The sequence below is a fragment of the Theileria parva genome, chromosome 1 (genome assembly GCF_000165365.1).
Source record: "Theileria parva strain Muguga chromosome 1, complete sequence, whole genome shotgun sequence".
In the NCBI taxonomy this organism is placed as follows: domain Eukaryota; phylum Apicomplexa; class Aconoidasida; order Piroplasmida; family Theileriidae; genus Theileria; species Theileria parva.
Genome location: NC_007344.1, coordinates 1,593,743 through 1,620,667, shown reverse-complemented (window position 1 = coordinate 1,620,667; position 26,925 = coordinate 1,593,743). Strand labels below are relative to the sequence as shown.

The 26,925-nt window shown below is 31.8% G+C and overlaps 13 protein-coding genes across 13 annotated transcripts; 6 read left to right on the top strand and 7 right to left on the bottom strand.

Moving 5' to 3' along the window:
* Positions 1-40: 40 nt before the first annotated feature.
* TpMuguga_01g00769 (uncharacterized protein) lies at positions 41-1,062 on the bottom strand. Its single transcript, XM_761197.2, has 3 exons — positions 797-1,062; positions 507-649; positions 41-380 (listed from the first exon to the last, which is right to left on the bottom strand). The coding sequence occupies exons 1-3, from the start codon at positions 808-810 to the stop codon at positions 61-63; spliced, it is 477 nt and encodes a 158-aa protein (XP_766290.2). The 5' UTR covers positions 811-1,062; the 3' UTR covers positions 41-60.
* Positions 1,032-1,725, bottom strand: TpMuguga_01g00768 (uncharacterized protein). Its single transcript, XM_061305061.1, has 5 exons — positions 1,485-1,725; positions 1,321-1,450; positions 1,243-1,287; positions 1,118-1,199; positions 1,032-1,062 (listed from the first exon to the last, which is right to left on the bottom strand). Exons 1-2 carry the CDS (start codon positions 1,702-1,704, stop codon positions 1,377-1,379), a joined length of 294 nt encoding a protein of 97 aa, XP_061161633.1. The 5' UTR covers positions 1,705-1,725; the 3' UTR covers positions 1,032-1,062; positions 1,118-1,199; positions 1,243-1,287; positions 1,321-1,376.
* Positions 1,726-1,766: 41 nt separating this feature from the next.
* On the bottom strand, positions 1,767-3,952 carry TpMuguga_01g02080 (uncharacterized protein). The gene is made up of 6 exons (XM_061305178.1): positions 3,383-3,952; positions 3,065-3,329; positions 2,863-3,034; positions 2,310-2,808; positions 2,126-2,199; positions 1,767-2,086 (listed from the first exon to the last, which is right to left on the bottom strand). Exons 1-6 carry the CDS (start codon positions 3,793-3,795, stop codon positions 1,893-1,895), a joined length of 1,617 nt encoding a protein of 538 aa, XP_061162003.1. The 5' UTR covers positions 3,796-3,952; the 3' UTR covers positions 1,767-1,892.
* eif4a3 (DEAD/DEAH box helicase) lies at positions 3,952-5,512 on the top strand. Its single transcript, XM_761193.2, has 4 exons — positions 3,952-4,448; positions 4,532-5,158; positions 5,225-5,335; positions 5,391-5,512. Exons 1-4 carry the CDS (start codon positions 4,092-4,094, stop codon positions 5,478-5,480), a joined length of 1,185 nt encoding a protein of 394 aa, XP_766286.1. The 5' UTR covers positions 3,952-4,091; the 3' UTR covers positions 5,481-5,512.
* Positions 5,513-5,618: 106 nt separating this feature from the next.
* Positions 5,619-6,953, top strand: TpMuguga_01g00764 (uncharacterized protein; the record flags this gene model as incomplete). Its single annotated transcript, XM_761192.1, has 1 exon — positions 5,619-6,953. The coding sequence occupies one exon, from the start codon at positions 5,619-5,621 to the stop codon at positions 6,951-6,953; it is 1,335 nt and encodes a 444-aa protein (XP_766285.1).
* Positions 6,954-6,979: 26 nt separating this feature from the next.
* AP4S1 (Clathrin adaptor complex small chain) lies at positions 6,980-7,569 on the bottom strand. The gene is made up of 2 exons (XM_761191.2): positions 7,325-7,569; positions 6,980-7,270 (listed from the first exon to the last, which is right to left on the bottom strand). Exons 1-2 carry the CDS (start codon positions 7,504-7,506, stop codon positions 7,015-7,017), a joined length of 438 nt encoding a protein of 145 aa, XP_766284.1. The 5' UTR covers positions 7,507-7,569; the 3' UTR covers positions 6,980-7,014.
* A 47-nt stretch (positions 7,570-7,616) lies between these two features.
* Positions 7,617-10,395, top strand: TpMuguga_01g00762 (uncharacterized protein). The gene is made up of 4 exons (XM_761190.2): positions 7,617-8,099; positions 8,136-8,197; positions 8,258-8,684; positions 8,721-10,395. The coding sequence occupies exons 1-4, from the start codon at positions 7,769-7,771 to the stop codon at positions 10,388-10,390; spliced, it is 2,490 nt and encodes an 829-aa protein (XP_766283.2). The 5' UTR covers positions 7,617-7,768; the 3' UTR covers positions 10,391-10,395.
* A 127-nt stretch (positions 10,396-10,522) lies between these two features.
* On the bottom strand, positions 10,523-12,170 carry TpMuguga_01g00761 (uncharacterized protein). The gene is made up of 2 exons (XM_761189.2): positions 11,365-12,170; positions 10,523-11,290 (listed from the first exon to the last, which is right to left on the bottom strand). The coding sequence occupies exons 1-2, from the start codon at positions 11,790-11,792 to the stop codon at positions 10,537-10,539; spliced, it is 1,182 nt and encodes a 393-aa protein (XP_766282.1). The 5' UTR covers positions 11,793-12,170; the 3' UTR covers positions 10,523-10,536.
* Positions 12,171-12,547: 377 nt separating this feature from the next.
* On the top strand, positions 12,548-14,738 carry tyrS (tyrosine--tRNA ligase). Its single transcript, XM_061305060.1, has 7 exons — positions 12,548-12,815; positions 12,848-13,138; positions 13,171-13,851; positions 13,884-14,055; positions 14,118-14,193; positions 14,225-14,428; positions 14,480-14,738. Exons 1-7 carry the CDS (start codon positions 12,740-12,742, stop codon positions 14,729-14,731), a joined length of 1,752 nt encoding a protein of 583 aa, XP_061161632.1. The 5' UTR covers positions 12,548-12,739; the 3' UTR covers positions 14,732-14,738.
* A 34-nt stretch (positions 14,739-14,772) lies between these two features.
* Positions 14,773-18,630, bottom strand: TpMuguga_01g00759 (putative integral membrane protein; the record flags this gene model as incomplete). The annotated part of the gene is made up of 14 exons (XM_761187.1): positions 14,773-14,839; positions 15,301-15,400; positions 15,432-15,560; positions 15,646-15,835; positions 15,866-16,328; positions 16,367-16,686; positions 16,718-16,861; positions 16,895-16,990; positions 17,055-17,369; positions 17,399-17,527; positions 17,569-17,697; positions 17,734-17,834; positions 17,898-18,112; positions 18,194-18,630. 14 exons carry the CDS (start codon positions 18,628-18,630, stop codon positions 14,773-14,775), a joined length of 2,835 nt encoding a protein of 944 aa, XP_766280.1.
* A 545-nt stretch (positions 18,631-19,175) lies between these two features.
* On the top strand, positions 19,176-21,873 carry TpMuguga_01g00758 (uncharacterized protein; the record flags this gene model as incomplete). Its single annotated transcript, XM_761186.2, has 12 exons — positions 19,176-19,341; positions 19,383-19,470; positions 19,513-19,715; positions 19,748-19,876; positions 19,906-20,164; positions 20,222-20,431; positions 20,495-20,598; positions 20,654-20,745; positions 20,807-21,005; positions 21,065-21,172; positions 21,210-21,503; positions 21,592-21,873. The coding sequence occupies exons 1-12, from the start codon at positions 19,219-19,221 to the stop codon at positions 21,871-21,873; spliced, it is 2,091 nt and encodes a 696-aa protein (XP_766279.1). The 5' UTR covers positions 19,176-19,218.
* A 196-nt stretch (positions 21,874-22,069) lies between these two features.
* Positions 22,070-23,381, top strand: GSP1 (GTP-binding nuclear protein GSP1/CNR1). Its single transcript, XM_061305059.1, has 3 exons — positions 22,070-22,317; positions 22,550-22,670; positions 22,809-23,381. The coding sequence occupies exons 2-3, from the start codon at positions 22,559-22,561 to the stop codon at positions 23,330-23,332; spliced, it is 636 nt and encodes a 211-aa protein (XP_061161631.1). The 5' UTR covers positions 22,070-22,317; positions 22,550-22,558; the 3' UTR covers positions 23,333-23,381.
* A 24-nt stretch (positions 23,382-23,405) lies between these two features.
* On the bottom strand, positions 23,406-26,737 carry MLH1 (DNA mismatch repair protein domain protein). The gene is made up of 9 exons (XM_061305058.1): positions 25,473-26,737; positions 25,260-25,434; positions 25,139-25,228; positions 24,440-25,071; positions 24,208-24,356; positions 23,975-24,162; positions 23,727-23,940; positions 23,593-23,682; positions 23,406-23,562 (listed from the first exon to the last, which is right to left on the bottom strand). The coding sequence occupies exons 1-9, from the start codon at positions 26,525-26,527 to the stop codon at positions 23,522-23,524; spliced, it is 2,634 nt and encodes an 877-aa protein (XP_061161630.1). The 5' UTR covers positions 26,528-26,737; the 3' UTR covers positions 23,406-23,521.
* Between the last annotated feature and the right edge of the window lie 188 nt (positions 26,738-26,925).

Here is a 26,925-nt window from a genome sequence, read left to right as displayed (position 1 = left end):
GAGAATAGAGTCATAGAAATGAAGATAAGAATAATTAGTATCATGTAGTATTGCAAAAGATTAACGATCAGATTTGAATTTATGGCGTTCGTGAGCCCGTTCTCGAGAGTAGGAAGACCTGTAACTGTAGTTGGACCTGTATGATTTGTGGGAGGGTTCAGGAGACTCGGTCTTAGCCTCAGGACTAACTGAGCTCTTAGATTCCGTTTCGTTAGGTTCAGAGGAGTTAGCAAGTCTCTTACACTCTTTAAAACGGGTTGAATGATACTTTAGAAGCATTTTAGTCATGTCGTCAACTGAACCGTTCTGGTGACCAGGTCCGTTGTGTTCTCTCCCTTTATCTTCTTTCTGTCTTTCACTACTCTGTTGTTGTGTACTCTCTAAACACAATATTGCACTATATAAAGTAATATGGATTGATTATTGAGGGTAACTAGTCGATATGGACTGCAGGAATATGGGATTGTATAGGGTAAAATGAGAAATAGGCTGAGTATAGATAATACTGTTATTGGTTGAATCATCTTTAGAGGAATCCTTAGAATCTTCACGAGTTTGGTAACGGTCAAATGAGGAGCCACCGCCTTTCCCGTATGATTTAGATGAATCGTTACCACCCCCTCGGTGGAAAAAGTTGTTCTGATTTAACCTAAATGTCATTTATCTAGAGCTGCAAGCAAAGAATAATATAATAAATACAAAATTATAAAATTATGTAATATAATATAAGAGTAGATAAAGGGAAAAGCTGAAGAATACAGTAAAACATAAATAAATGTAAATGTAGTGAGAATACCTTTTACGAAACATGGTGAAATGGAGGAAAATTGGATTAAGGGGAAGAAAAGGCTATTGTAAAGGCCAAATAAATCTATATGTAATCATAGAAACCTTCGAAAGGATAAAAAAAGCTGAGAAAGGTCAAAATGGTCAAAACGTGCGATAATGATGAAATTTAATTAAATTAAAAGGGGAATATTAAAAATAAATTAATTTTTAATTCTCTGGCTCTTGACCAGATTTAGTGCCGTAGACAAATACTTTTCAACAACGTCGAGGCTCCTACATGTATTGACACCACATGTGTGAAAAGGGGATAAATGAATGCTGCAAATACCATTCTATAGTTTTTTCATCCGTTTCCACGTCGTCATCTTCTTTTTTCGATTTAATGTTTGAGGGTACTAGTGACCTGAAATCTTAAAATTTGTGCTTTCAAAGGAGGTTTTAAGTAACGCTTACAATCGTCCTGTGATTCCTTGTATAGAGGGTATTTAATTATGAATCCTACAATTTTTATTGTTAAAAATTCCCTTTAACCTGATTCTTCGTCCCATAGATATAACCTAATTGAAATATTCCTTCATGTGTTTTCCTTACTCCTTACGGTCCATTTTTTCTGTATCGTTCATCTTTAAATTACTGTTTTTGAGACATTCCTCCAGTGTTCCTATTAATAAATCACTTAATTACATTTTATTTACTGTTTTTGGGGCTACTTGTTTCTTTAGAGCTTAAAATTGATCCGGTTTTGCCTTGACTAGTGAGGTCTATTTCCACAAATGCCTCCACACTTCTACTTATCAATCCATTTCTCCTCTTCAGAACACTCTTGCTAACTTCCCTCGATCTTCTTTTCTTACTCTTGCATGGCACTAGCTTTTTACAGGGCCATGCTATGCTACTAGGAACTCTCATTACCATATTATCTACTTATTCAATTATCTAATAATATATTAGTGAAGACAATTTTTATTTATTTTACAAAAAAATTCCTGAGAGATTTTCTTTTCGAGGAAAATGCTCCCCTTCGTGTAGAATTTTATTAATTTTTTAGCAAAGTGACTGTGTGAGTCTTAATTAAATTTAATCAAAGGTGAACTTCATTAGAATCAGGTTAGAGAAGAGGAAGGACTCCATCCTTCAGATCTAAGACGGTATTCCACGGCCAAAATACCTCTTCCTATTATACACAGATATTTAATTCTATCCACGGGTATTGGTCTGAGGTGTGTGTTCCAATCCCTTTTTAATGGTATTGGCACGTTATACTCCTGTAACATTCCCTTCAGATTCTTTTTAATACCTACATTTGTATATTTACTATATTGAAGTATATCATTACTGGTTCTTTTAAAATGTGTTATTTCTTGAACAGCGTCATATTTATATTCCTTAACACGTTTTACACGCTCATCTCTAAAATATTATCTATAAACCAGTAATATAACAGGTTAAAATAGTGGTATAAAGGTGTTAACTAGTGTAACTTTATAACATAGTTTAGTGAATGACTAAGTGGGAAATACTTGAGATCAATAATGTGATTGTAGTGTTTGAATGGTTGATTGAACTCTGTTGAAAGTTTGGCAATATTAAGTAAGACCTGATGTCCAACTTTAGGTATATTAGAAGCCCAAATGAAGTTCAGTAGATTATAAAGTGATGATCTGTACAGTGGGTCTCTAATGAGTAACTCAACTACATAAATATCCTTCTTAGTTGATATTACAACTACATCAGGTTCAAAATGTACTGAAATTATATTCTTGAGAGTTTTTGAATCATCTAACTTATTTTCTTCGGTTGAATGGGGATTATTAGGGACTAACTCCTTTAAAGCCTTAAAGGTGTTATATAAACTCGCCACTGTATTCACTACCAATTCATATTCCATATTTTCATCAAAGGTGTAATCATTTGAGGTGGTTTTATCACGATTAGTTGATGGTATTGATTGATAATGACTGGTAGTTTTATTTAGTATAGATTCACATTCATTGAAGGCCCATTCATATTTCAACAGCCCTACAAATATACATAATATTCTGAGTGAATGAGTGTATATAGAGGATAAATTACCTGTGTGTTTATCAACAGATTTCAAAAACAGTAAACACTGTGGTTTCATGTGTTCAGGAATAATGTTGAGAAATAATTCTAGTGACTTTTTACACTCTACTTCAGCGATCATTACCAATATATCCAAAAGCCTAATCGAACCTTCTACTAGAGCAGTTGATAAATCCATTTCCTAACAATTAATATACAATCTACAATTTACCTCAGTTCTGTCAACTTTTATACCATTAATAGTACTATTAGTATTGTTTAGTAGTGAATTTAAAAATTCCATAGCTGTAATACGGCTGAATTCGTCACCTTTAAAGAGGGTATAAAATATATCATTTATAGTATTAGGGTTGAGTTCACATAATTTATGGTTTAAATTGAGTAAATTGATTACTTTTAAAAAGTCTATACCAACCGAGGTATATAATCCGTTGATATCAATATTTTCTTTAACATTTGTATAATATTTACTAAATCTATAACAAAATTAATTATATATAGTTGAATAAATAGAATGTGTAAAACTCACTTGAGAAGAGAGTATTCGAGAGATGAGATGAGTAAATCTCTTTGTGAAATGTATATTTTAGGACTAACTTCGTTTAGGATTTTCATGTTAAATGGACTAAATATTATTTCCTTCATACCACTGTCAAACGTAACTTTATCACTTAAAGCGTCAGTTGAATTACTGATGGAATTGAGTTTATAGTGATTATTATATAAGTAGTTCAAAGTTTCCATGTAGTCATTGCAGAACAAATTGTTCCAATCGGACCCATTGACAGGGTCGGTATTAGTAGAGCGTGAATCATTTGGTAGGAGGTGGAAAAGTATATTTGCTACAACAGTGTGTTTTTGACCTTGTAAACAAAGCTGTGGAATTATCTCCACTAATCGCTTAGTAGCATAAATTGGCCATTTCTGGTAATGTCTAATCATAATCGATTGATTTTATCATTATTATATAGTACATTTATATATTAAATTGTTGTTGTGTGATATAAGGGTAGGATATAAGAGAAGAGAGTGGAATCCCAAATAATAACATTTAATTATATGATAAAATATATATATTGTGTAAAATAATTGAAAAAATGTGTATTTTAATTTTGTTATTTGATTGTCAGGTTATGAAAACATTATAACGACATTTAATTATAAATTATATAAAATCATAATCTTTAACAATTAAATTAAATATAATTATATAAATAATAGGAATAGAAATTGTTAAGATGGCCAATGATTTGAATGGAGATTCCAGCTATGAAATATCAGAGGATTACCCGTTGGTGGAATCCTTTGAGGATTTGGGCCTTAAAGAAGAGATTTTAAAGGGCATTTTTGCTTATGGTTTTGATAAGCCTTCAGCAGTACAACAAAGAGCAATTAAGCCCATTTTGGAGGGTAGAGATGTCATTATCCAATCCCAAAGCGGGACAGGTAAAACATGCGTCTTCTGCCTCGGAGCCCTTCAGACCGTTAATTCTAACGTTAGAGAAACCCAGGTTCTTCTTTTGTCTCCAACTAGGGAACTGGCTGAACAATCCCAGAAAGTTTGTTTAGCTCTTGGTGACTATTGCAATATAGAAGTAAGTTTTTAACTGATTTTTAACAATTATTAATTTAATTATAATTAGTAAAACTATAAAATTGGAATTTTATATGGGTTTAGGTCCATTGTTGTATTGGAGGAAAGAAAGTGAGCGATGATATAAAGGCCTTGGAATCCGGGGTTCAAATAGTTTCAGGAACACCAGGAAGGGTAAATCACATGATAACCGATCGTCACCTGAACACCCGTAACATTAAACAGCTGATTCTGGATGAGGCTGATGAGATGTTGAATAGGGGTTTTAAGGAACAGGTGTACTCAGTGTATAGATACCTGCCCCCTACCATTCAGGTGGTACTAGTATCAGCAACGCTACCTCATGACGTGATTGAGATCACTAACAAGTTCATGAATAATCCATTCAAGGTCCTGGTGAAGCGTGATGAACTAACCCTGGAGGGTATTAAACAGTTTTTCATCTCAGTAGAGAAGGAGCAGTGGAAGTTCGACACTCTCTGTGATCTCTACGAGTCATTGATAATAACCCAGGCTGTCATATTCTGTAACACTAAAGAGAAGGTTGACTGGCTTGCGAAGAAGATGAAGGACGGTAACTTCGAAGTGTGCAAAATGCACGGAGAAATGTCCCAGAAGGAAAGAAACGATATCATGCAAAGATTCAGAAAAGGTGAATCAAGAGTTCTTATCTCAACTGACCTCTGGGGAAGAGGTTTAGACGTCCAACAAGTATTATTTAACTATTGGTTATATAGTACATATAATACAATTACATATGAACAAATACATCTATAGGTATCACTTGTGGTAAATTATGACTTACCGAATAGTCGTGAGAGTTATATTCATAGGATTGGCCGTTCTGGTAGATATGGCAGAAAAGGAGTGGCCATAAACTTCGTCAAGGTATTATTTAATCTTTATAAAAATTAATCGTTTAATTCACTCTAACATTGATTAGGACGATGACATCAGAATATTGAGGGATATTGAGCAGTACTACTCTACTCAAATCGACGAAATGCCAATGAATATTTCAGAACTCTTGTAATCGCATTTAATAAATTTAATTTTGTTTTTACATTTATTCATTTTTCTCAAGATTTTCCTCTTTCCTAGATGTTTTTCAATTTTCTCAATTTTTCAACTTCCTCAAGAATAGTTTAGTAATAATTTAATAATAAATTAAATGAACTCAGTTGGCAGTATTAGAAGTAAGCTGAGTAATAATGAGGATTTGGCAGTACCTTACGAAGTTATCAACAAAATTCTAAACTTGATTTGTAAGATCCAGCTTAAAAACTTTGTTGTAAGAGATTATAAGGAATATGAATGGGAAATTAAAACTGAATTGATAGATTTTTTAATATCAAAGACTAAATATAATGAAGATGATGTCAGTGAATTGATCAGGAGGTTCAAATCAATTAGATTTTTAAACCCAAAAAACACAATTTCTAACCTTTTAAAGTTTATGTTTGGGTCTAATAAATATGAATATCATGATTTTACTGATAAAAATAACCCAGACTATGGTAATATTGGTTTGGATAAGAAGCAGTATGAAATAAAGCTAGATAAAAATAATAAAAAAAGAATGCTGTGTAATCATGTGAGCTTAATATATGAGCAATTGGTAGAGTTGATGAGTAAAATTGAAAGAAGTAAGCCTAGTTATAGGGAAGAATACTTCATGAAACACTGTTTAACAAACTATGATGAGGTTTTAAAAAAGGAGATATTTGATATTCATGAGGTGAATAAAGTTAATTTAGTGTGTGATAGGAGAGAATTAATTGAATTTCTGTATAAATACTGTTTTCGAAGTGGTTATAAGCTTAGTGAAGTAATTATGATACCTTTATATGATGTAAGTACTAAGAATGAGGCTTTTGTTAACTTTAATTACCCAACTATGTTAAGTATCTTGTACGTTAGTAACATTGAAAATGTTTGTAAAAATAAGAAAAATATAGAAAATAAAGACTTAGAACACTCAGAAGGATGCAAATTAATGTTTAGTTTACTGAATGTGGGTAAGTATAGTATGATACAAGATGGTAAATTTGAGAGTATAATCCCAATTACTCCAATTTTAAGCATTAGAAGAATAACAATATACACGGCCACATTTAAGAAAAAGATAGAAAATAGGAATAATCCTGATGATGAAGTATTTGAGGAAACAAAAGATAGTATATTTAAGTGTAAATATAGCTTTATTAAGAAAATGAGTATAACTGAGAAATTTGATCTTAAACATCAGAATCAGCTGGAAGAATGGGATGAAGTTGAAGATAATGCAGATATAACAATATTATGTATACAATTAAGGGGTGATAGGGGAATAGAATATACAATACATTCACCGTTCCTTGATGAGAAAGAACTTACAGAGTTGATTAAACCTGTTTTTAATAACATTTGTAATGAACACCCAAAGGTTAAGGATCAAGAAAACTTTAAAGAGTTTCTTAAAAGGTGTTATATGCACATGGGTTCCAACTTTATCTTCATTAACTAATCAATTACAAATACCTCTTCGTACAATTTAGGTTTAATAAATTAATAAATTAGGTGTTACGTTAATCTGATTGTCTTAGTTTCTCTAATACGGAGAGAGGATATAGTACGTTTGCGATATTACATTCAATAATTCGTCCATTTGCGATCATTTCATTTAAAATTAGGTGAGCCTTTTCCAAATTGTACAAAATGTCAATTTCACACACTGACTCGAAGTGTTTATCAAGAGCAACAACAATGTTGTGGATTAATTCATAAATCTCAAGCTCGTTTTCATCACTAGTAGTGCCAATTATAAAAAATAAGCTTGCATATCTAAAGGTTAATGATTAATATGAAATTATGTGTAAAATAGTAGTAAGAAAGTACCTTCTAAAAACTATTGTAGTATCTTTATAGGTAAAGAAAGGACAGTGATTTTCATTCCTAGTAATACACTTGCGAAGAAGTTCGGATTCCAGCAACGTTCTTTCCTCGAGGGGATAGTTAGTATAGTACTTGCTGAGCCTTGTTTGGCCACGTTTATTAATTAAAAGAACAAATTTTATCATATCTCAACATTATAAGAATATACTAAATATTATTCTGGATAAAATAGTGTCTTTGTGTAAAATAATAATGTTGGTGGGTTTCTCAAAAGAATATTAAATTGAATTAAAATGGCCTTTTAAAATTCGTTGTATAAATGATTTCAAATTTATTTAAAATGTTTTAATTACATTATACTAATTGTTAATTGTAAATGAATTGGTTTACAAAGAATGTGTATGAAATCTTCTCTTGATTGTGTAACAGATTCTTTTAAAGATCGCTATGGACTTATCTGGAGACTACTCGGACCTGTTTAATGATGAATCTTTGTTTAAAGTAATAGATGAGCTTGATAATTTGTACCCCAATGAAGGAAAAAAGTCTAAATCTTCGGATTCCGTCCTTCCACCGAAGGAATATACCCTTAAAAATCAAAGCTATAGCATAAATTCCACTAGATATGACACTGAAACATCCTCAGTATCTTTTAGTGATGAACAGTTCAGCAAGGATTCAAACCTTTGGAGATCACACCAATCCAAACTTGATTTACACATTTCTACAGTTTTGGATCCATTTGTCAAATATATCCTTGAAACATCTATAAAAGAAGGTAAATCAGATCAAAAGTTACCTTTCTAATTTTTAGGAGAGAAGGATGTGTATTTTACCAAAAAGAAAGACTATCTTACATTTTTAATAAATCAACTTGTATTTTTCAATTAATTATCTAACACATACCATAATAATACAAGGTATATGTTGATTTAGGTGGTAATATACAAATATGAATGGAAACAAATACTAACTGGGGAAAGGAGAGGTGGAAGTGAAAGAAACACTACCGAGGTTGATCATGATAAAGAAGACTTATACCAACAGATTTCAAATGAATATGATAACCTTTCAAGGGGAATTACAAGCTCCAGCTCAATAGAGACTGTAGTGGATAATAATATAGGGAATAATGAGGATGTAATAGGTGAAGTATATATAGAGCTTGGGTATAGACCTGAATTTATAGAAATGTTGTACAATAAAGGAATAGATTACTTTTACCATCTTCTGGACTTTCTTCTAATGTTAATTGAGAAAACTAATTATAAATATAAAATTGTTCAAGCACTTGATTTGTTAACAAATGTTATTAAAGTTATGCCAGAACTATCTATCTTACTAGTTGTTCCAAGGAACAGAGGTATTATAGATTTATATATACAATAATAATTTGTAGACTCAAAGATATTGAATGAAAAGAAATGTTATTTTAAGTTATTGGTGAAGGGAATATTGATAAAATTAGGGTTTAAAGAAACCGTTTTGGACACATACAAGCAGTGCTTAGAAGGAACTTTTGTACCATTTTACATGATGAGGATTAATAAAGATGAAGATTTAATGGAACAATTGTTGATTGTATATGTTTTGGACCGTTTTTTAAGTTTATTCCAGTTGTTGATCGAGAATATGTTTGAGTTTGTTCAGTTGAAGCTGGATAAGGATATAAGGACATCAATAATAAAGAAAATGAAAAAATATTTATTTATACCATTTTTAGGAATTAAAACGTTACACGAGTTATTTCTACCCTTTTCAGGCAATTTTGAGTATAAAAATTTGGTGAAAATCGATTACGCAAGTTTGTTTAAAAGGTTTATGTACCCTCCTCCTCCACTATATATGCTGAGATTGAAGTTATTGAATATACTAAAGTCGCTGGTTTCCGCAGGATTTTTCAAGTATAAAGGCAATTTTCTTACTGCTAACAGAAGAATAATACAATCTGAACCTATAACAGGAATGAACCAGAAAGTTGATAAAGTGTTGGCGAGTTACTTCCACATGCTAGCTTTTGGCACAAGTTTCCTGTTAATGGTGGAGTTTTTTAAAAGAAGTACTGAGAGTATCGGGATATTTTTCGGAAACTATCTGTTATTGATCCCTCATTTTAGATTTAACTACGCATATTTTAATGAAAATATGGTGATTGAAAATAATGTGTACTCGATACAGAGAGGAATTATTGATTTTCTATTGTCATTAAATGAGTCTAGAGTCTTTTTGGATGAGAATATAATGAACGTAAAATCGCTAAATTTAACACAAAATAGTGTTATTAAAAGGTTAGTATCGCTTTTAATACAATATGTAAGTGGGACAACAGAGTCTGAAATACAAGACGCTGAAAATGATTTTAACATTGATAACGAGTTTAATATAAGAAATCGTCCAGTTATTAACTGTAATCATGATTGTAAGATGATTGAACCATATAATACTAGTACCATAAGCAAATTCCTTCTTGATATTGGCCCTGATTTAGCTGAAACCCCAGGAGATGATGGGGAAGAATTTGTAGAGGTGGAAATGGCCGAAGAAGTAGTTGATATATGTAATTATGAAGTATATGACAAGGCTTTAAAATTGGGATTAGATTTGTCAAAGCTTTATATACCAATTGAAAATCGCAAGGTAGTAAAATATGCAATAAATAATACACCACGAATTAAATTCATGAAGAAGTTTACAAATCCTAACGTTTTATCCGATTATGAAATGGAGTTATTAAACCAACAAACAAATGAAAGTCTATTTAGTTCAATGGATAAGAGGGAGAAATTGATGAGATCAGATACTGTGTATAGTACTACCAGAAGATTATCACACGATTCAACTATTACACTCGATGATGGTGCAACTAACGTTTTCAATGATAATGTTCATTGTGGAATAGAATGTATAATAGAAAAGCATATGATAGAAGAACCACGGTTTAAAACTGTGTTCAGTTTGCGTAACGAGTTGGTAATGAAGCTGTTTGAGACAATATCTTCATTTCCAAGTAAACACTTGGGAGATTTCGAACCTATTTACAAATCATTTTTAAAACGAATGTTATTTTAACCCTTTTACATATTATATCATATAATATATAATGTTATGATAAATTTGAAGTTTGTTCTGATGTGTAATGTGATTTCAATTAATAATTATATTATATAGAACTAAATAGTATATAAAATGACATTTGCCAGATGAAGTAGAAAAGATTAAGATGCGTAATTTTGTACAAGGTAATTGGGGTTCTCCTGCTGGAAATTGTTGAAATTCACAGGGTTAAATTCATTGTAGCCCTTTTGCTCGAAGGGATAAGTGAATCCGCCCTGGTATTGATAGCCAGGAGTGTTGGGATTAACGTCATTTTGGTAATTCATGCCAGGTGAACTGTGATAATCCATTCCAGGCTGGTTTAGATTATTTTCATAATTTAAATTTGGATCAGTCAAGTTTTGATTGGGATAGTATTGAGAATATGGGTCGTAAACCAAAGAGTCATCAGTAACGAAATCTGCGTTAACGTCCCTGGAGTGTAAAGAGGGAGACCACTTGTCCAAAAGAGGCTCGAAAGAGAAGGCCCACAAGGTGCCACTGAAATTAGCCAATAGTAAGAAAAGGCTGAAAAGTGCACCGTAGCCAGTGAAAACCATAAAAAGCTCAGCTAATCCAGCTAAGGAAAATAAAGTTAAGTTGGTCCAGGCAACCTCCTCGGAAGTACCCTCATCATGGTATGCCTCGAGGTAAAAGAATGCAGCTCCATACATTACCAAGGCAAAACTGTTTGAAAAACTACCAAATTGGAAAAAAATCCAGTCAGCCTTAGTTTGCTGGTATCTAGTCCACCATTTCATGCTCATGAAAAAGTAAGAATATACATACTGAACTAGACGTAACATGTTAGACACCAAGTCCAAAGTCACAGCGGCAGATAAAATCTTAGACCCAGCCCTAAATCCTCTCACAGACCTAAAACAATATTCAAAAAGTTGTATTGAAGATAAATATATATATAACTGTTGTAAAAGATAAATGGTTTATACTTAGAATTATCTGCAACGAAAACTTGGAACATGGCGATGTAAAGAGTGCCTAGAAGATAAAGTGCCATAAGAGTAGAAACGGTAAGATGAAAGGGTTTAGAAACTTTGACGCTTTCAGGAGCAGCGTATAGATCGAAAACGAATATCCCAGTGCCTCCAAAGGCCCAGTAGAATACAAACATAAGAGAAAGAGTTACAGTCTGTAAAGTGAAACCCGATCTCAGTAATTTAGAGCTAAAAAATCCAACAAAAGGAGTGTGAGATTCACCCCTGGGACTAGCCACCTCGGCCATATAGTCAGGGTCTACAGGCCCAGAAGGGTTGTACTGCATACTATCATAGGTCTTGGGAGTAGAACCGTATGGATACCCATCAACGTACTGGTCGACACCATCCGAATCCTGGTCATTAAATTCCATATTATTCATTTTTATATATTACGATCTAACTTTTATATTATCATTAGTTTTATAATAAATATTAAATTTTTTAACAATTTCTTTAAATTAATTACAAATCAATTTAATAGCACAGAGCACTTGGATATACTTAATATGGGCAAAATACGTTAGGAATGAAGTTAAAATGAGTTCAAATATGGTTTGTTATACTTAAATGCCTTTAACAAATAATAACAAGTTCACACGCACACGCACGTTCCTATAATGTACAAAGAGTAACAAAACTAGTCTAAAATTAACCGAAACTGACACTTAAATAAATATAAATTTTGTGAGAATGTAGAGAAAAGGTCTGGTTTAAATGTGTAAGGAATTAACCAGAAAACTAAAATATGCATATTCTTCCATTAAATACCCTATCTGACCCAACAAGGGATATTAAATTCTAATTAATTATCTAAAAATAATTACATAAATTGTTAAGAATCATAATTGATTTTTACGATGATGTGTAGAGGTTTGAGGTTAATTCACAATTCCTTTGTTTTACTTGAATTAACTGGTCTATATTCCTTTGTATGCCATGAGATGCATTTAAAGTCTTCTAATTTATTTAATTTAGTATAGTTATAATCTAATAGTAAATAACATTTACTGTTAAACTTTAGTACACTTAATGTGTGTCCATCTTGTATAGAATCTGAATGTTCCTTATTGATAAATCCCAATACTGGTTATCTTATTTAATAACTATTGAAGTTTATTTTTATTGTTATATAATTGTTTATTAAGTTTTATAAATATTTTTTATTTTATTAATTATTTTCCATTGTCTATGTTCCCCATCTATCGGTAAATGTAACTAGTTAAATCATGGTATATTGAATCATCAGATTGTTTATAAGCAATAAAATCCTTATGTGTGTATAAAATTAACAAATGTGTTTAATTAAGAACCGTTATGAATATGGAAGATGTTACCTAGTTTATCTTTCTCAACCTTCTTGACTAAATTTTCAATAATTTGTGCCATATTAATCACATTTTCAAGTAATTTTATATTTTAGAATTTGATTTTTCAGAATGCTTTGTAATCTTACCAAAATCTAAATTTTGCACATTTGAAGGTTATCAAACCCCAAACAAACTAGATCAACTATCGCAAAAGTTTGTGCTTTCGTCTTTGGAAGGGCCTCTGGACAGGGAGTCTCATTTTACAAGAATAGAACATGAACCCGTGTCAAGAATTTTATCGCAATGCATGGAACGGTCAATGATTTCACAGTCTACTGATTTCGTTAAACTGGATCAACTTTTAACCAGTTACCAAACTCAAAACTTCAATAATTCTATGTATAACTCAATTTACTACGGTATTTTTTAGTCAATCATATATGTTTGATAGGAATTGACTGCACTAATGATTTTATTCATGAGGGAACGTTGTTCCAGTTATTGCTACTGAGGAGATTTTTGTCCGAGAATTTTAATGTAGTTTTGGTTCTGGGTGGAGGAACAACGTTAGTTGGAGACCCTTCATATAAATTAAGAAGAAACAGAAATGATAACTTTCATTTTTCCAATTTTATACTAAACAAAGATAATTCTGAAATTGATACAACAAATGAACAAGCAATTGAGGAAATCGCAACTAAAATACTTTCTAGACCAATAAAGATTGAAAACACAGGTTTATATAATGATGTCATTGTTGTACCAAAGGTTGTTAGAGTATCAAATTTGGAATCGGATTTAGATATTTTATCTGAGATGAGTAAACCATATAGGGTATTCATAGTTAATAACAGAGATATTTACAATCGTGTGAACTTGATGGAATACCTAGAAACGGTAGCAAGGAATATGAATGTAGGAAGAATGTTAGCTAGAGATTGTATAAAGATACGTATGCTTGATAAGGATGGGACTGGGTATAAGAAAAGCATTAATATGGACCTGGCTGAGTTAATGTATATGTCACTCCAGGCAATGGACTTTGTATACCTCGCACAAAATTTTAACTGTAAAATACAACTAGGTGGTAATGATCAGATGGGAAATATCGTTTCTGGTATTGAACTAGCAGGTGAGCATGACACTAATGGAAGTTTATGGTAGGTTCACTTGGAATCGGGAATGTATATGGGATAACCACACCTCTTTTGAAGGATAAATTCGGTGAAAAAATTAGTAAAACTGGGTCAAACTGCTTCTTAAAAATTACCAACAAAACCTCACCTCATGAATTTTGGTCACATTTCAGAAGCGTGGATGATTCAGAAGTAGAAAAGTATAATTCCTATATATTTTTGTCCATATACATATAAATATAAATATAATATTATGATGTAGTTATTTGAAATGGTTTACTGATGTATCATTGGATAAAATAAAGGAGTCTATTTTAGAACATTATAATAGTGGAAAGGTAATTTTTATCTAAAATTAATTGTGGTCAGGTTCTATTGGCTGATGAGCTGACGCGTTTGTTGTATGGAAACCAGACTGTGGAGTTGATACATAAATTCTGTATGACTAAGAATTTTTCCGATTTAACACCTTTTTTAACTAATTCTGGTACTAATTTGGAAGATTTTGAGTCATTCATCAATTTCTCTAAAGCCGTGCCTCATATAAACCTTACTACAGAACAACTTTCCAAAGTACTGTGATTTCATTTATATATTATTACATTAATCTAATATCATTTATAGGGAGTTGAGCTGTTGGAGGTATTGGATACAGTTAGAGTACCTCAATATTCAAATGCCTTTTTTCACACAAATAAAAAGTTCATAAAGGAAGGAGGGTGTAAAGTGAATGGAAATGTAGTGACTGATGTAAAGTATACTCTGACAGAAAAAGACGTAGTCAAATTAACCAGTGAAGGGAATGATTACAAGTACATTACAATACAACTGGGGAATAGAAGAATATATTTTTTAATAGTAGATTATTCTTTTTAATAATACACCATACATGAATATAACATACATGTTGTACTGTATTATCCAATAATTTGTATCGAGAAACAGTTACATTTCGAATTGTTAACGATAAAATTTTGTATATTACTAAACAAATTATAAACAAATTTAAATACCTTGCAATAATCATTGAACTTTTTTTGTTGTAAATCTCGTCCAAATACTTGCCCAAGTTGGCATAGGTAAATTGGCTAAAGTGATGATTAATAAAATAACGTACTCTTTTGAAAGTGAAAAACAGTCTCCCCGGTTGTTAAATAATGAAAGAAATGGGAAGAACTCTGTACAAATTACGTTACATGCTACAGCTAGCGTAGGTCTTTGGAAGTTGAGGGTTTCGTCCCTCAGTATAATCTTTTCGTCATATAAACAAATGATTCCAATCATTACTGGAATTTTGCAGTAACCAGATATCTTCTCACTTAACCTCAACTCCTTTATGTATAATATTATGTCAATATTACTTTCGTATTCTTCATCAGTGCTATATATGTTATTAGTTTGTATTGTTATATACATGTATGTATGTTATACTTGTACTAATATACCTTGAGTTCTTTAATGATAAGATGAGGTCAATTGAGTACAGTATTGAGTATAAAAGAGAGTATACGACAGTTATTATGATCGATAATATGATCAGATTGTCTATGAAATTGATATTAAGGTTGAAAATTACCTATGTGCCCAATACTTTTTGGCTTGATTATAAACTCGTAGAACCCGAACTTGAAAATGTACAAAGTACCTATCGCGAGACATAAAAATCCAAAAACATTGTCAAAAATGTTCAAATAAGGCCTCGCAACTGTAACAAATATGCATTTAAACAAATTATTAATGGAATAGCTGGAATAAATTAAGTTAATTTCATAACTATGTTATGTGTAAACTCGGACCTATGAAGTAAAGAGTGAACAAAGTGTTAAGAATTGTCCTAATTAGATTCAACGTTGATGCGTTATGTCTCATTGAAAAGATGAAAAAGAGAGCATTGATTCCTTTAAAAAGGAAAACAAACTTATCAATCATTAAAATTCTGACATTTCTGTTAAAACCACGGGAATTGGCCATGTCCGCACTCTGAAAGAATGTTTAATATTAGAAAAGTACCATGAGTTGATCAACTTTAACTTTAACAGGCAAGAATTTATCAATAGTTTTTGATTCTGTATTTCTTAATACATTTAAATCGATGTAATAAGTGAGATCATCAGTCTTTACCTTTCCGACAATCAAAGAGCTTAAATCTTGATTTGTGGTTTGAAGTGATTGGATTTCTACATAAGTTTCTTTTTTAGAGCTTATCTCAGATAAGCCTTCAAAAGACCCAAATAACAAGTCTGAATTCTCAGCATACGCTATAGAACTAGTATTCTTGAATATACTCATCGGGTCATTAAGTCTAATCCCATCACCATCAATTTTGTTAGTATCTAATACTATAACTTCAGGTACAACACGGTTAGTAAGTTCATACTCTTTGCAGAGCTCAAAACTTATATTAATATTCTTTATAGTTGCACATTTTCTGGACGATTTATTCTTCAAAAAGGGTACAAATTTGCTCAATTTACTAAATAAATTTATTAACGTGGATAATAATAAACATACGTTTTAGTGAATGGAAAACATAGAACACTGCAGTTCTTATCAGACCAGTAGCCATCGTACTGGTTTATATTAAATTTAGTTAATAACTTGGTAATCCAACCATCTTGTTGTTCTGGATTATGAGCATCTGCTACCCAAACCACTTCCCTTTTCTTTATTTTTAATATTGTTTTTTTAAAATCATTTATTAAATATTTGACAAAACTTGTTAAAATTATGCATATCAAAATCACTGAAGGCAAGCTTGAAAGTATTCCAACCAATCCAACTCGGTTCTCATTGCTAAGAATATTAAAACCAGAATTTCTTGAGAACAACATCTAAAAATAGTTGAGCAAATAAGAAACAAACCGATAAAATATATAAAAAGTAAAAGCAGAATTTGAAGCCAAGTGAGTCTACAATTAGTGAAGGTGGTATATAATTCTTGATTTTCTGAACAGTTTTCGATTGTCGTTTCACAGTTATGTGATAAATTACTGCCATTATTAAAATCTAAACAAATTGATTGATTTTTCAATAACTTACATTGTGAAATAATGACCTTCTTAGAGTAAAATTTGAGTTTTTGTTATGTATCTTAAGCAAACTAAAACTATTACAGTAGTCGACCATATCAGAGTCCTAACAATTATTTATTAGGTTTGTATAAATAAAGATATTTTAATCTATAAGTAATGTTTTATACGTTTTGAGCCGATATTGAACATATGTTTTCTGAAAGAAGTAATAGAAATGGTCCTATTATTGGAGAGAAATGAAATGCCATACCAAACCTATGTTCCAAGAATGCTTGAAGTAAATTTGTAGAAATTATTATCCACTTTGGGATAAAAACAAGAAAGTATATTAAGTTCTTGTAGAACCGTCCCATGTATTCATAACCTACCGCTTTTTGGAAAGAGAATTTAGTGATACTCTTTCCTGCAGTGGCTCGTATTTCTGTTATGGTCTTCAAATTTACATCTGATGTAGGTTTGCCGCTAAAAATTTCCTCTGATTCCTAAACATTTTTACTTAATATCTTAATACCTCAGAGTCTTTGATTTTTCGAATTATTTCATATTTGTATCTAGGATCGGTTTCAAATAATAACTTGGTGTTATTCGGAAAATTCTGACTACATACTATCCTTGTAAGCTTATTATCACTAGTATTCACCTATTCACATCATTAATATTTTATATATGGTTGTTTTATACTTGGCATTTTTCGTTGGAGTAAACTGATTTGATGCTAATGGGAGGTGGTACTGGCTTATCCAAAGAGTGAATAAAATAGACTTTGTAAGTTGATCCAAATCTTTTAACTGCCAAATTTGGGCATAATACCTAAATCACAGCGTTTTAATTAGCTTAGTATAATACCTCTATTGTTTTATTAACGTCACGAATTGAAAATGAGAATTCGTTGGTTTTAGTAGAATCAAATCTAACACTTCCGTATTTACATTTGGCAGTTATTTTTACTAATCAATAAATTAAGAGAGATTTTATTAGTTAAATATCGATAAAACTAAATATGGTAATACTTTGATTGCTCATTGATAGGAATATGTAGTAATAATAGTCGAAAATTTTCCTTGATAATGTGGGTTCATGTTCCAATTTTGTTGTTCCAGAGAAAGCTTGGAGTGATATTAAATGGTTTACCATAGTTGTAGTTATTATCTTTATATTAATTTTATACTGGAATGAGAACACTTCGAAATTGTCACGCACATTTATTTTTATAACAAAAAGGTTACTACAAATTTATTAGATTGTTTAAAGATATGATAAACTAAATATAAATGTAATAAACTGTCTGGATTAATTAAATAATTACTTTGATCCGCATTTTAATGGTAGTTTTACCGTCGCGTCCCTCGTCTTGTAGATTGGTTCTTTATTTATAGTTACATTTATAACGTCATCATTGTTAAATACAACACCATTTGTATGCGATTTAAAGAGCCTTGAGAAGAAATTAGCCTTAGTAGTTAAGTCTATAGGCCCAATTGAAGCGTCTCTCCAGCTTGGAATATCAAGGGTTAAGTCTATGCTATCAAGACACTCTTCAATTTCAACATTATATTTAAACTTCTTGTGGTCAAATTTTAGTTCTGCTTCATTTAAACTTATGTTTTTTAGGTAGCTTTTAATGCAAATTATCCCATTTTCATCCTGATCAGCACAACTACAAACTCCAAAGCTTATTAATATGAAAAATAACACATTAAGTTTTCTGAGCGAAAACTTCTTTGTATCATTTTTGTTTTTCATTTTTATGTTTAAACAATTAATATGATTGCTAGTTTTAGCGTAAATACTATTATTTTTCCATAATACAGGAATGGTAGTAACTTAGTAAAAGTCTGGAATCTTTTACTGATTTCAGTAAATTATAGCGAAATTGTATGAAATTATATAATAAGAATAGAACTAAACATATATAGCCATTTTGTGTAAATATCCAGTATAAAACAATGAGAATCTAAATAGTTGAATTATGATTCATATTAATGGACGGTAAAGACGAGGTTTGCGACAATAAAATTTTCAAGGGAAACATAACTAAATCATTTATAAAAATTGGTTCTTTAAGAATTTATTCAGAAAAGTGGAATCCGAGATGCAATTAGAAAATAAAATTTCAATCTTGTGTAATAACACATTTCCCTCAAACTTATCTAAATAAATATATTTTAGTTTATTTAGAATAATTTTAAACTTTAAATTAAATTTGTTTTTTAAAATTAAATATATTGAAAACTTTATTATGAGTATCCCTACATATATTAATCATATTACAGTATTTACATTAATATATAATTTTAAATATGTATATGTATTAATATTTGTTGTATAATAATGGAAACAACCAAAGATTCTAGTGACACTTTGGTACAATCTCCATTATCTGACCTCCCTTTTGACCATATCATAAAATACTCATATAAGTACTCTGAAGACTCAGATTTTGAGAATTTTAAGGTAAATAAATTTTGCTGTGCTTTGTTGTTTATAATTTTTAGGAATCTGATAAAATACCTCTGTTTCTAAAGTTTTTGAGTCAAATTTGGTCATATTTAACTGATTCGTCCCTGTACAATGAGTTAAAATGTTAGTTTTTTACAATTTTAAGATTATTAAACCGATGTTTAGCCAAGAAAACTCATAAATTGGTCCCGTTTATGGACAGTGACACCACCAGGGAACTCGTATCCTCTAACATACTTAAATTTCTCGAAAATTACAAAGAAGAAATATCGCCTAATTCAAAAGAATCCGATTCTTCGTCCTTACTAACAAGTGTAGCTCAAGGTCATCTTTTGACCTGTTTTAAGCTTTTATCGTCTTTCATACTGGTAATCGAGATTTGATAAATTTAATGATTTAGTATAATGATGGAGAATTGAGTGAATTTTCAGTGTATCCCTTGACAAATCTAGTTAGGGTATTTATGAAGCTGGTCCCAAAAGCTGTTGATTTATCAACCCTGTTGGACTTTTTAACAGATTTAGTCAAGGTATGAAAGATTGTTTAATGGGTGTTTAGAATTTATCGCATGAGAGTTGTTTGGTGTTTGGTAATTTTGTAGTTGATAACACTGAGTATTTTTCTGGCATCTTCAAGGAGATGGAACAAAATCCAAGTTCACAACGAATTTTACAAACCTGTGGAGCTAAGTTAATTGGGCTAGTGAAGGTTTTTGAGTCTAATTTTGACCAATTTTCACATGATTCACAACATTCCTCGACTTTGTTCCATTTGAGATTCTTGTTGGCACTTTGCTTACCAATTTCACATTTAGGAAGTTCGTTTTTTTACTCAGATTTTAATATTCTAGTATAACTCTCTAATAAAATCTTAGTTTGTAATCGCCAGTCAGTAACAAGCGAGTCTAAACCGGTAAATAAGTGTACCTTGGAGGAATGGAATAAGTTAGAAAGAACAACGCTAAGGTCAAAATGTGAAAGTATATCTGATTATGAGATAGCAACATACGAATCACTACTCCCGTCCTCAACAACTAAAGTTCCACCCAACCAAATCTATGACATTAAGTCATACCTTAACATCGGTACTATTTTAAACAAAACTTGATATAATATATTATACTAAAATTGGGTACAAAATAATTTAGGTGAAAAAACTGAGAAAACAGGTTTTAGAAGTGTGAAGATGCCATCTTATGAAGTTTATTCTAACTTTTGTGATTTGTACACATTTTTACAAAACCCAGAAATTGTACTACTAATAGTTACATGCCATTTCGAATAAACACCTTTAAACAATGATTTAGATACTTGTGAAAACCCAAGAGTATGTGGATGAGTTGCAAAAAAACTATACTAAAGTGTTGTCTTTTGTAAACACACTGGCTGAAACTAGCAGGTAATGCATCTACAGACTCCTTAACATGGTCTATTCATATATGGTATTGATAATTATTTAGTGGAACTGTAACACTGGGACCAGATTTGGTTTTTGTACTTGGTGAGTTTGACGGCGGTGTGTGCGAGTTTGTTAATAAGGCTATGGATTTGACATTTTGGTCCAGTTTCTTAGTGTACTCGTGTTTATCCTTCCAAAATTTAAAATCTTTTCACAAAAAGTCGAAAGAATCAACAACATACCAATTGCTCAAGGATAAGGTAATTTGATACTAACCATTTATTTTCTTCCATATTTCAGCTATGATATGCTGATTTAGTGTGCAACTGTATTGGATAACATTTACAAGAACATCTGGGCAACAATTGTAAAAATCAGAAATTTGGCTATAACGACAAATTGTTTGCTTGATAAGGAACAACACTGGGTATTCTCAATACTCCTTTTAATACATAAATTAATAGATTAACTGGAAGTTGAATGGCTGTAATGATGAGTTGGAGCCGATTAGTGATAGCAAATTCGAGTTGGTTCGTTCAGAGTTTAACTTCTTTCCTGAGGATGTGGAATTGGACGAGCCCGAAACTGAGGACAAAAACGTTCTAACAACCTTGAGGGAGCTAGAAAAGATATCGCATAAATTTGGAGATAAAGACTCCTCAATAGGAGTAAATTATGTTCCACTGATTTCAAATATGGAACTGAATAAAGAGTCAGTTTACTGGTATATCCAAGACTCGGAGCATGACTTCTCAAAGGTATTATCAACTTATTAAACTATATAATTTATAAAAACCACGAAATTGTTATAATAACAATAAGAGTTTAATAATATAATTAACATAGATGAGTTGTGATGATCAGTTGTTGATGAAGTTCAATGACTACTGTAAGAAGCTGGACATGGATGAGGACCCAGAAAACGATATTTCCGAAAACGAAAGAAGTAAAAACAACCCTATTTTCAAGTTCAGGTTCACAAGGCTTTTTGGAAAATTCCACTTGGAGAAGTTCATGGAGATGAGTAGGGATGATTTGGCCACAGGTAGCGTGGAATCCATGTTAAGGGCGTTGCGTGAAAGTAAGGGAGAAGTTAAGGGATCACCGACAAAGAAGCAGAAAAAATAATACTAAAAACTTCTAATGTGTTTAACCCTTTTAATTTTCTAATATTCGGTGTAGATACACATAGACAGAGATTAGTATAAAGGTCCGTTCCGAACTTCCTGAACTAAGAAAACGGAATCTAGATAAAATAAATTAAAATGTAAAGGATAAAAATATAAATTTTGGAGCAGATGTGCGAATAAAAGGCCTTCATTGACCCTTGCGTAACCTGTAATACCCAATAACCGTCTAGAATGGGGTGTAGCAAGTTTAATAACATCAACTAAGACAATACTCTACTATTTTTTATCTTATATATATAGATCGGTAAGATATTGATTCCCCCTTTAAAGGATACTTAATTTTTATCGTCTTAGTTGTACATAGTTCCATACAATTTTCCCTACTCTTTAATAACAATTTTGTAATTTTAATTAACCTTTTGTTGTTCACTCTTTATTTTAAGTAAGTTTTTTTATTTAGCTGGATTCTACTAGTTTTTTTAAGATTTACCAACAACATCGTTTGCGATGTTCCTTTGCCTTCCATTTGTTTTGGTTTTAAATTTTTTGTTTTGTGATCTTTTTACCTGATCCTGTCCGTTAATTAATTGGTTAATTTTTTATTAATTTCAATCACTTTGATTTTTTCACCACCTTTAATTTTTCTGATCCTAGATATAATAGATTTCGTTTAGATAATCAAGATGGCTGAGGAGGTTCCCCAGTTCAAGCTTTTGTTAGTTGGAGACGGAGGTGTAGGCAAAACTACTCTAGTTAAAAGACATTTGACTGGAGAGTTTGAAAAGAAATATATCCGTAAGTCTTCAAACCGATAACTTTACCGTTTAAACTATTAACTAGGATAAAATATTATTAACTATGATAAAATATTATTAACTAGTATAAAATATTATTAACTGTGATAAAATAATGAAAATTCTAATAAAAATTTAGCAACGCTCGGTGTTGAGGTACATCCGCTCAAGTTCAGAACTAACTGTGGCACAGTCCAATTCAACGCGTGGGATACAGCGGGCCAGGAGAAGTACGGAGGACTCAGAGATGGCTATTACATTAAGGGGGAGTGCGCTATCATAATGTTCGACGTCACCAGCAGGATCACCTACAGAAACGTCCCAAACTGGCACAGGGATATCGTCAGGGTGTGCGAAAACATTCCAATGGTCCTGGTCGGAAACAAGGCTGACGTGAAGGAGAGGCAGGTCAAGGCAGCCCACATCCAATTCCACAGGAAAAGGAACCTTCAGTACTATGACCTGAGTGCCAGGAGCAATTACAACTTCGAGCGTCCGTTTTTGTGGCTCGCTCGCAGGCTCCTAAACAAACCTCAGCTCGTCTTTGTCGGAGAGTGCGCCAAGGCACCTGAAATTGCAATTGACCCTATGCTAGTTCAACAATCGGAGCGTGAGCTTGAAGCCGCCGCAAACGTCGCAATAGATGATGACGGAGACATGTAAAAACTAGACTAATCTCCTATTCACTATATATTAATTTTATACAACTTGATTCATATATGTATAAATGTATATATGGAATTATATGATAAATTAACAACTTTAAAATATGTATAGTTCAATGTATATTAACACCTTTCAAAATAAAGTTCAAAATATATTAACAACGTTCAAAAATCTTATATAAAACGTTCATGCTAGATAATTTGATAAATGCGCCGTTGTTATTGAACCTATAGATAATCATGAGTGGATAAAAATACCGTTGTGGAATCGAGAGGTCAAGGAACTTCTGACAAGTAGAGTACAAAATTCTATGCATAAACTGCTCATAGTTACAGTCAATAGCATCCCTAAAATTTTTTGAGAAAAACAAATAAAATAAAATGAAATAAACGAGTTATTGTGAGAATAGAGTTGACTAAAAGGTACTCAGCTAAATCAAGAGGTGGCTGGACATAATAAAAAGAAATTGTTTTGGCAATTTTCGCCACAACGTCCTTGACAAATTGCTCCTTAATATTGAAAATACTGTACATCAGGTCTGGCAAATACTCTTCTCCAGAAAAATACCCATTTAACAAGTCGGGAATCTTATAAAGGATCATATCCTACAAAAATAATATAGGTTGAGTTAAGTGGTACCTTAATTTCGAACGCAAAGAAGACATTGAGTATCTTAATAATCGTAGGATCGAGAAGATCAGAAACCTCAGCCTCAGCGTAATACTTGTGAATGGCGTGAGCAAGTAGCTTATGTAATGAAACAGGGATACTCAGCTCATAGGTTGGAATATTACCAAGACGCCAAATAATACTCTGATAACAACACTCTAAATATATATATATATATAGTGTAATAAATATTTTAAAAATACCTTTTGATACTGTTAGAATGTTCACCATATATAAGGTTCCTTCGTGCTCAACTAAGACGTAAGATCTGTCAACAACACCAATGTAATTTGAGCCCAAAAAAACCTTGGTCAAATCCTCATCCTTATTCTGGATTATCTCGTCAATAATCCTAAAATAATATGTAGACCCAAATTGCCAGAATGATATATATATATATAATATGTAACTGATGTAAAATAGGTGAGAGCTAACGTTTGAACTTCCTCCATGGTGTAGAATCTGCCAAGCTTTTTATTATCATCGATTTGGTTGTAGGAGAGACTGCTGATTTGCTGCATTTTCTCAATTCTTAGTCTGTTGTAATCAAAGCTTTCAATCAGATTGGGGTCATTTTGAAACTCGTTTTCTTCAGCTTCCTCCTCAAACTCTAATCCGCAATCATTCTCAGACTCTAACTCTTGAGATTTGAACTTTACACCAGAAGAATTTAATGTATGACACAAGTGAGTTGGGCGAAAGGTGTGAGATAGATGAGTAGAATGAATGGGATTCGAAACTTGACTTGAGTCACATAAGTCTGCAGAATCTTGAGAGTCGAATAGATTTGGTGGGACTTTATCGTTAGCTTGAGTTTCGATTTCAGTGAGTACAGGACTCCCTGCGGCAGTTGTGGTGGTGTAGTAAGGGAGAAAGAACTTCTCCCTATCAGGACTTTCTAGTACCTCAGGTACTACTCGAACACCTTCACCGTCTGATCCTGAGCTGTGGTAATCGACTATCCCGATAAAGTCAGTACCAGGTGCAGTTTCATATATCTGACTGTTGAAATAGGATATATCAGCCTGTCTCTTGACTCCCCTCTCCTTAAACTTGTTAGTAAATTCCTACGAAATTGTGTTAGTTTATATTTAAATCTAAAAGTAGTATAATAAAAGTAATTAAGAATAGTACTGATGAGGATTTATAATCTTGTATGATTTTAATAGAGGTTCCAGAGGATGTAGAGGTGGTTGCAGACTTAATGAGATCAGTGATTTTCTCCTAAAAAAATTTTTTAGAACAATAGACTTACGTGGAAGAACTTTATAATTTGGTCAACAATTTCAGCTTGGTTTTCGATCATTATCTTCTTTTTGGTAGGATGAATGTTAGAGTCGATTTTGTCATAGGGAATGAAAATGGATAAATAGACGAATCTCCTATACCTATTGTTACTAATATCATTGTAACTGCTAAAAATCATCCTCCTAAAGTTAATAATTAATAGATTAATAGAATTTTATACCTTAAATGAGGCAAATCGATTAAACGGTTGTTGACGAATAATATGAACATATCAAGTTTACAGGGCTGATTTGGATGTGAGATGAGTCCCTTGCAGTTGAAGAACAAATTATCAAAGTTGTTAAAAACAACTTCCTGTAAAACATTACTAACTTTTAATCCATAAATTCTCTTTATGTTTTCTCTAATAACCCTCAAACAAGAGAAGCTAACCTTATCTACGTTTCTAATGTACTCAGTTCTAAGGTCGTCATTTTCTGGGTTATCATACATTTTCGTAAAATACTGATAATCATAATCAAGTTTCTGAGTTAGTGTTATTTCAAGTTCATCATCTGATGAATCACAGTCGTCGAATCTAGAGGAGGTACTAAAATTACAATTAGGCTGGCTAGAACAGGAATCTCCTGAGCCAGAACCTGAACTCTGTTGAGAGGAGACATTATTTAGATCTAGAATAGATGAATTAGTTCTATTGAAGACGAAATTAATATTTGGAAAGTGAATTGAATATTTTTGTACCAAATGTAAACAAGAGATAAATTCAGAGTTAATATTGGAGAGGAGACTTTTAGACCTAATTTCATAGTTGTAAAACAGGTTTTCATACTTGAGGTGGAAGCCTACGGGTCCATCCTCATATCTCACCTCATCTAAAACAGGCTCACATTCTGAATAAGTCATTATTGTTCTCATAGCATCACTTTCAGTTCTAGAGGAAATGGTAACGTGGGCGTTCTGGGACAGAGATGAGAGTGCTTCCCCTCTGAAACCCAGACTTCTTACACCTTCAATTGAGTTTGTTGTCTTAGAAGTAGTGTAACGCTGACAAATTATCAACATATCCTGTTCCGAGACTCCGGAACCATTGTCTATAATTTCACAAAAATCTAGAGGGTTTGAGCCTAGGTTAACGCGAATCTCAGTGGCTCCTGCATCTATACTATTCTCTATCAGCTCCTTTATTGCTGAGCTAGGTCTAGCTATTATCTCTCCAGCTGCGATTTTCTTTATGACTTCTGGAGGCAGAGGACGAATCACACCAACGGGATCCATATCGACAAAATTCTACACTATATTATACATAATTGTTCACACATTGAAGTTTTATTCGATTTTTTAGAAGAATAATTAGGAATTTTCATTTTAAACTAACTGTTATTTAAATTTTGAGAGAATAAAACTACATTTAAAAAATAAAAAGATGGCACGACCATCTAAAACATTATAATCTAGAGGAATATACAAAATTAAATATAAATAAAATTAAAATGTAAAAACAAAGGTCAATCAGAATTCTTTGAAATTTTGTGATGTCAATGTGATGTGTGATCTAAGTAAAAATAATTTAAATAATTAAAATTATCATCATTTTTTGTTTTAAAATACATTAAAATAAATATTAGTTTATTAAAATGTATTTGCTTCCCATTTTAATCATGGAATTCAGTAGT

Coding starts and splice junctions, on each gene's coding strand:
- GSP1 (XM_061305059.1), top strand. CDS start 22,559: ATGGCTGAGGAGGTTCCCCAGTTCAAGCTTTTGTTAGTTGGAGACGGA. Junction 22,671..22,808: donor GTTTGAAAAGAAATATATCC/GTAAGTCTTCAA, acceptor ATAAAAATTTAG/CAACGCTCGGTGTTGAGGTA.
- TpMuguga_01g00768 (XM_061305061.1), bottom strand. CDS start 1,704: ATGGTAATGAGAGTTCCTAGTAGCATAGCATGGCCCTGTAAAAAGCTA. Junction 1,451..1,484: donor AACAAGTAGCCCCAAAAACA/GTAAATAAAATG, acceptor ATTTATTAATAG/GAACACTGGAGGAATGTCTC.
- MLH1 (XM_061305058.1), bottom strand. CDS start 26,527: ATGGATCCCGTTGGTGTGATTCGTCCTCTGCCTCCAGAAGTCATAAAG. Junction 25,435..25,472: donor ATCGATTTGCCTCATTTAAG/GTATAAAATTCT, acceptor TATTAACTTTAG/GAGGATGATTTTTAGCAGTT. Junction 23,941..23,974: donor TCTTTGCGTTCGAAATTAAG/GTACCACTTAAC, acceptor TTATTTTTGTAG/GATATGATCCTTTATAAGAT.
- AP4S1 (XM_761191.2), bottom strand. CDS start 7,506: ATGATAAAATTTGTTCTTTTAATTAATAAACGTGGCCAAACAAGGCTC. Junction 7,271..7,324: donor ACTACAATAGTTTTTAGAAG/GTACTTTCTTAC, acceptor ATTAACCTTTAG/ATATGCAAGCTTATTTTTTA.
- tyrS (XM_061305060.1), top strand. CDS start 12,740: ATGTTACCTAGTTTATCTTTCTCAACCTTCTTGACTAAATTTTCAATA. Junction 12,816..12,847: donor CATATTAATCACATTTTCAA/GTAATTTTATAT, acceptor TTGATTTTTCAG/AATGCTTTGTAATCTTACCA. Junction 14,194..14,224: donor AACATTATAATAGTGGAAAG/GTAATTTTTATC, acceptor AATTGTGGTCAG/GTTCTATTGGCTGATGAGCT.
- TpMuguga_01g00762 (XM_761190.2), top strand. CDS start 7,769: ATGGACTTATCTGGAGACTACTCGGACCTGTTTAATGATGAATCTTTG. Junction 8,100..8,135: donor TGAAACATCTATAAAAGAAG/GTAAATCAGATC, acceptor TCTAATTTTTAG/GAGAGAAGGATGTGTATTTT. Junction 8,685..8,720: donor AGTTGTTCCAAGGAACAGAG/GTATTATAGATT, acceptor AATAATTTGTAG/ACTCAAAGATATTGAATGAA.
- TpMuguga_01g00769 (XM_761197.2), bottom strand. Junction 381..506: donor AGATGATTCAACCAATAACA/GTATTATCTATA, acceptor TATTGTGTTTAG/AGAGTACACAACAACAGAGT.
- TpMuguga_01g02080 (XM_061305178.1), bottom strand. CDS start 3,795: ATGATTAGACATTACCAGAAATGGCCAATTTATGCTACTAAGCGATTA. Junction 2,809..2,862: donor ATCTGTTGATAAACACACAG/GTAATTTATCCT, acceptor GTATATTTGTAG/GGCTGTTGAAATATGAATGG. Junction 2,087..2,125: donor AACACATTTTAAAAGAACCA/GTAATGATATAC, acceptor ATACAAATGTAG/GTATTAAAAAGAATCTGAAG.
- eif4a3 (XM_761193.2), top strand. CDS start 4,092: ATGGCCAATGATTTGAATGGAGATTCCAGCTATGAAATATCAGAGGAT. Junction 4,449..4,531: donor GTGACTATTGCAATATAGAA/GTAAGTTTTTAA, acceptor ATATGGGTTTAG/GTCCATTGTTGTATTGGAGG. Junction 5,336..5,390: donor TGGCCATAAACTTCGTCAAG/GTATTATTTAAT, acceptor AACATTGATTAG/GACGATGACATCAGAATATT.
- TpMuguga_01g00761 (XM_761189.2), bottom strand. CDS start 11,792: ATGAATAATATGGAATTTAATGACCAGGATTCGGATGGTGTCGACCAG. Junction 11,291..11,364: donor TTCGTTGCAGATAATTCTAA/GTATAAACCATT, acceptor ATATTGTTTTAG/GTCTGTGAGAGGATTTAGGG.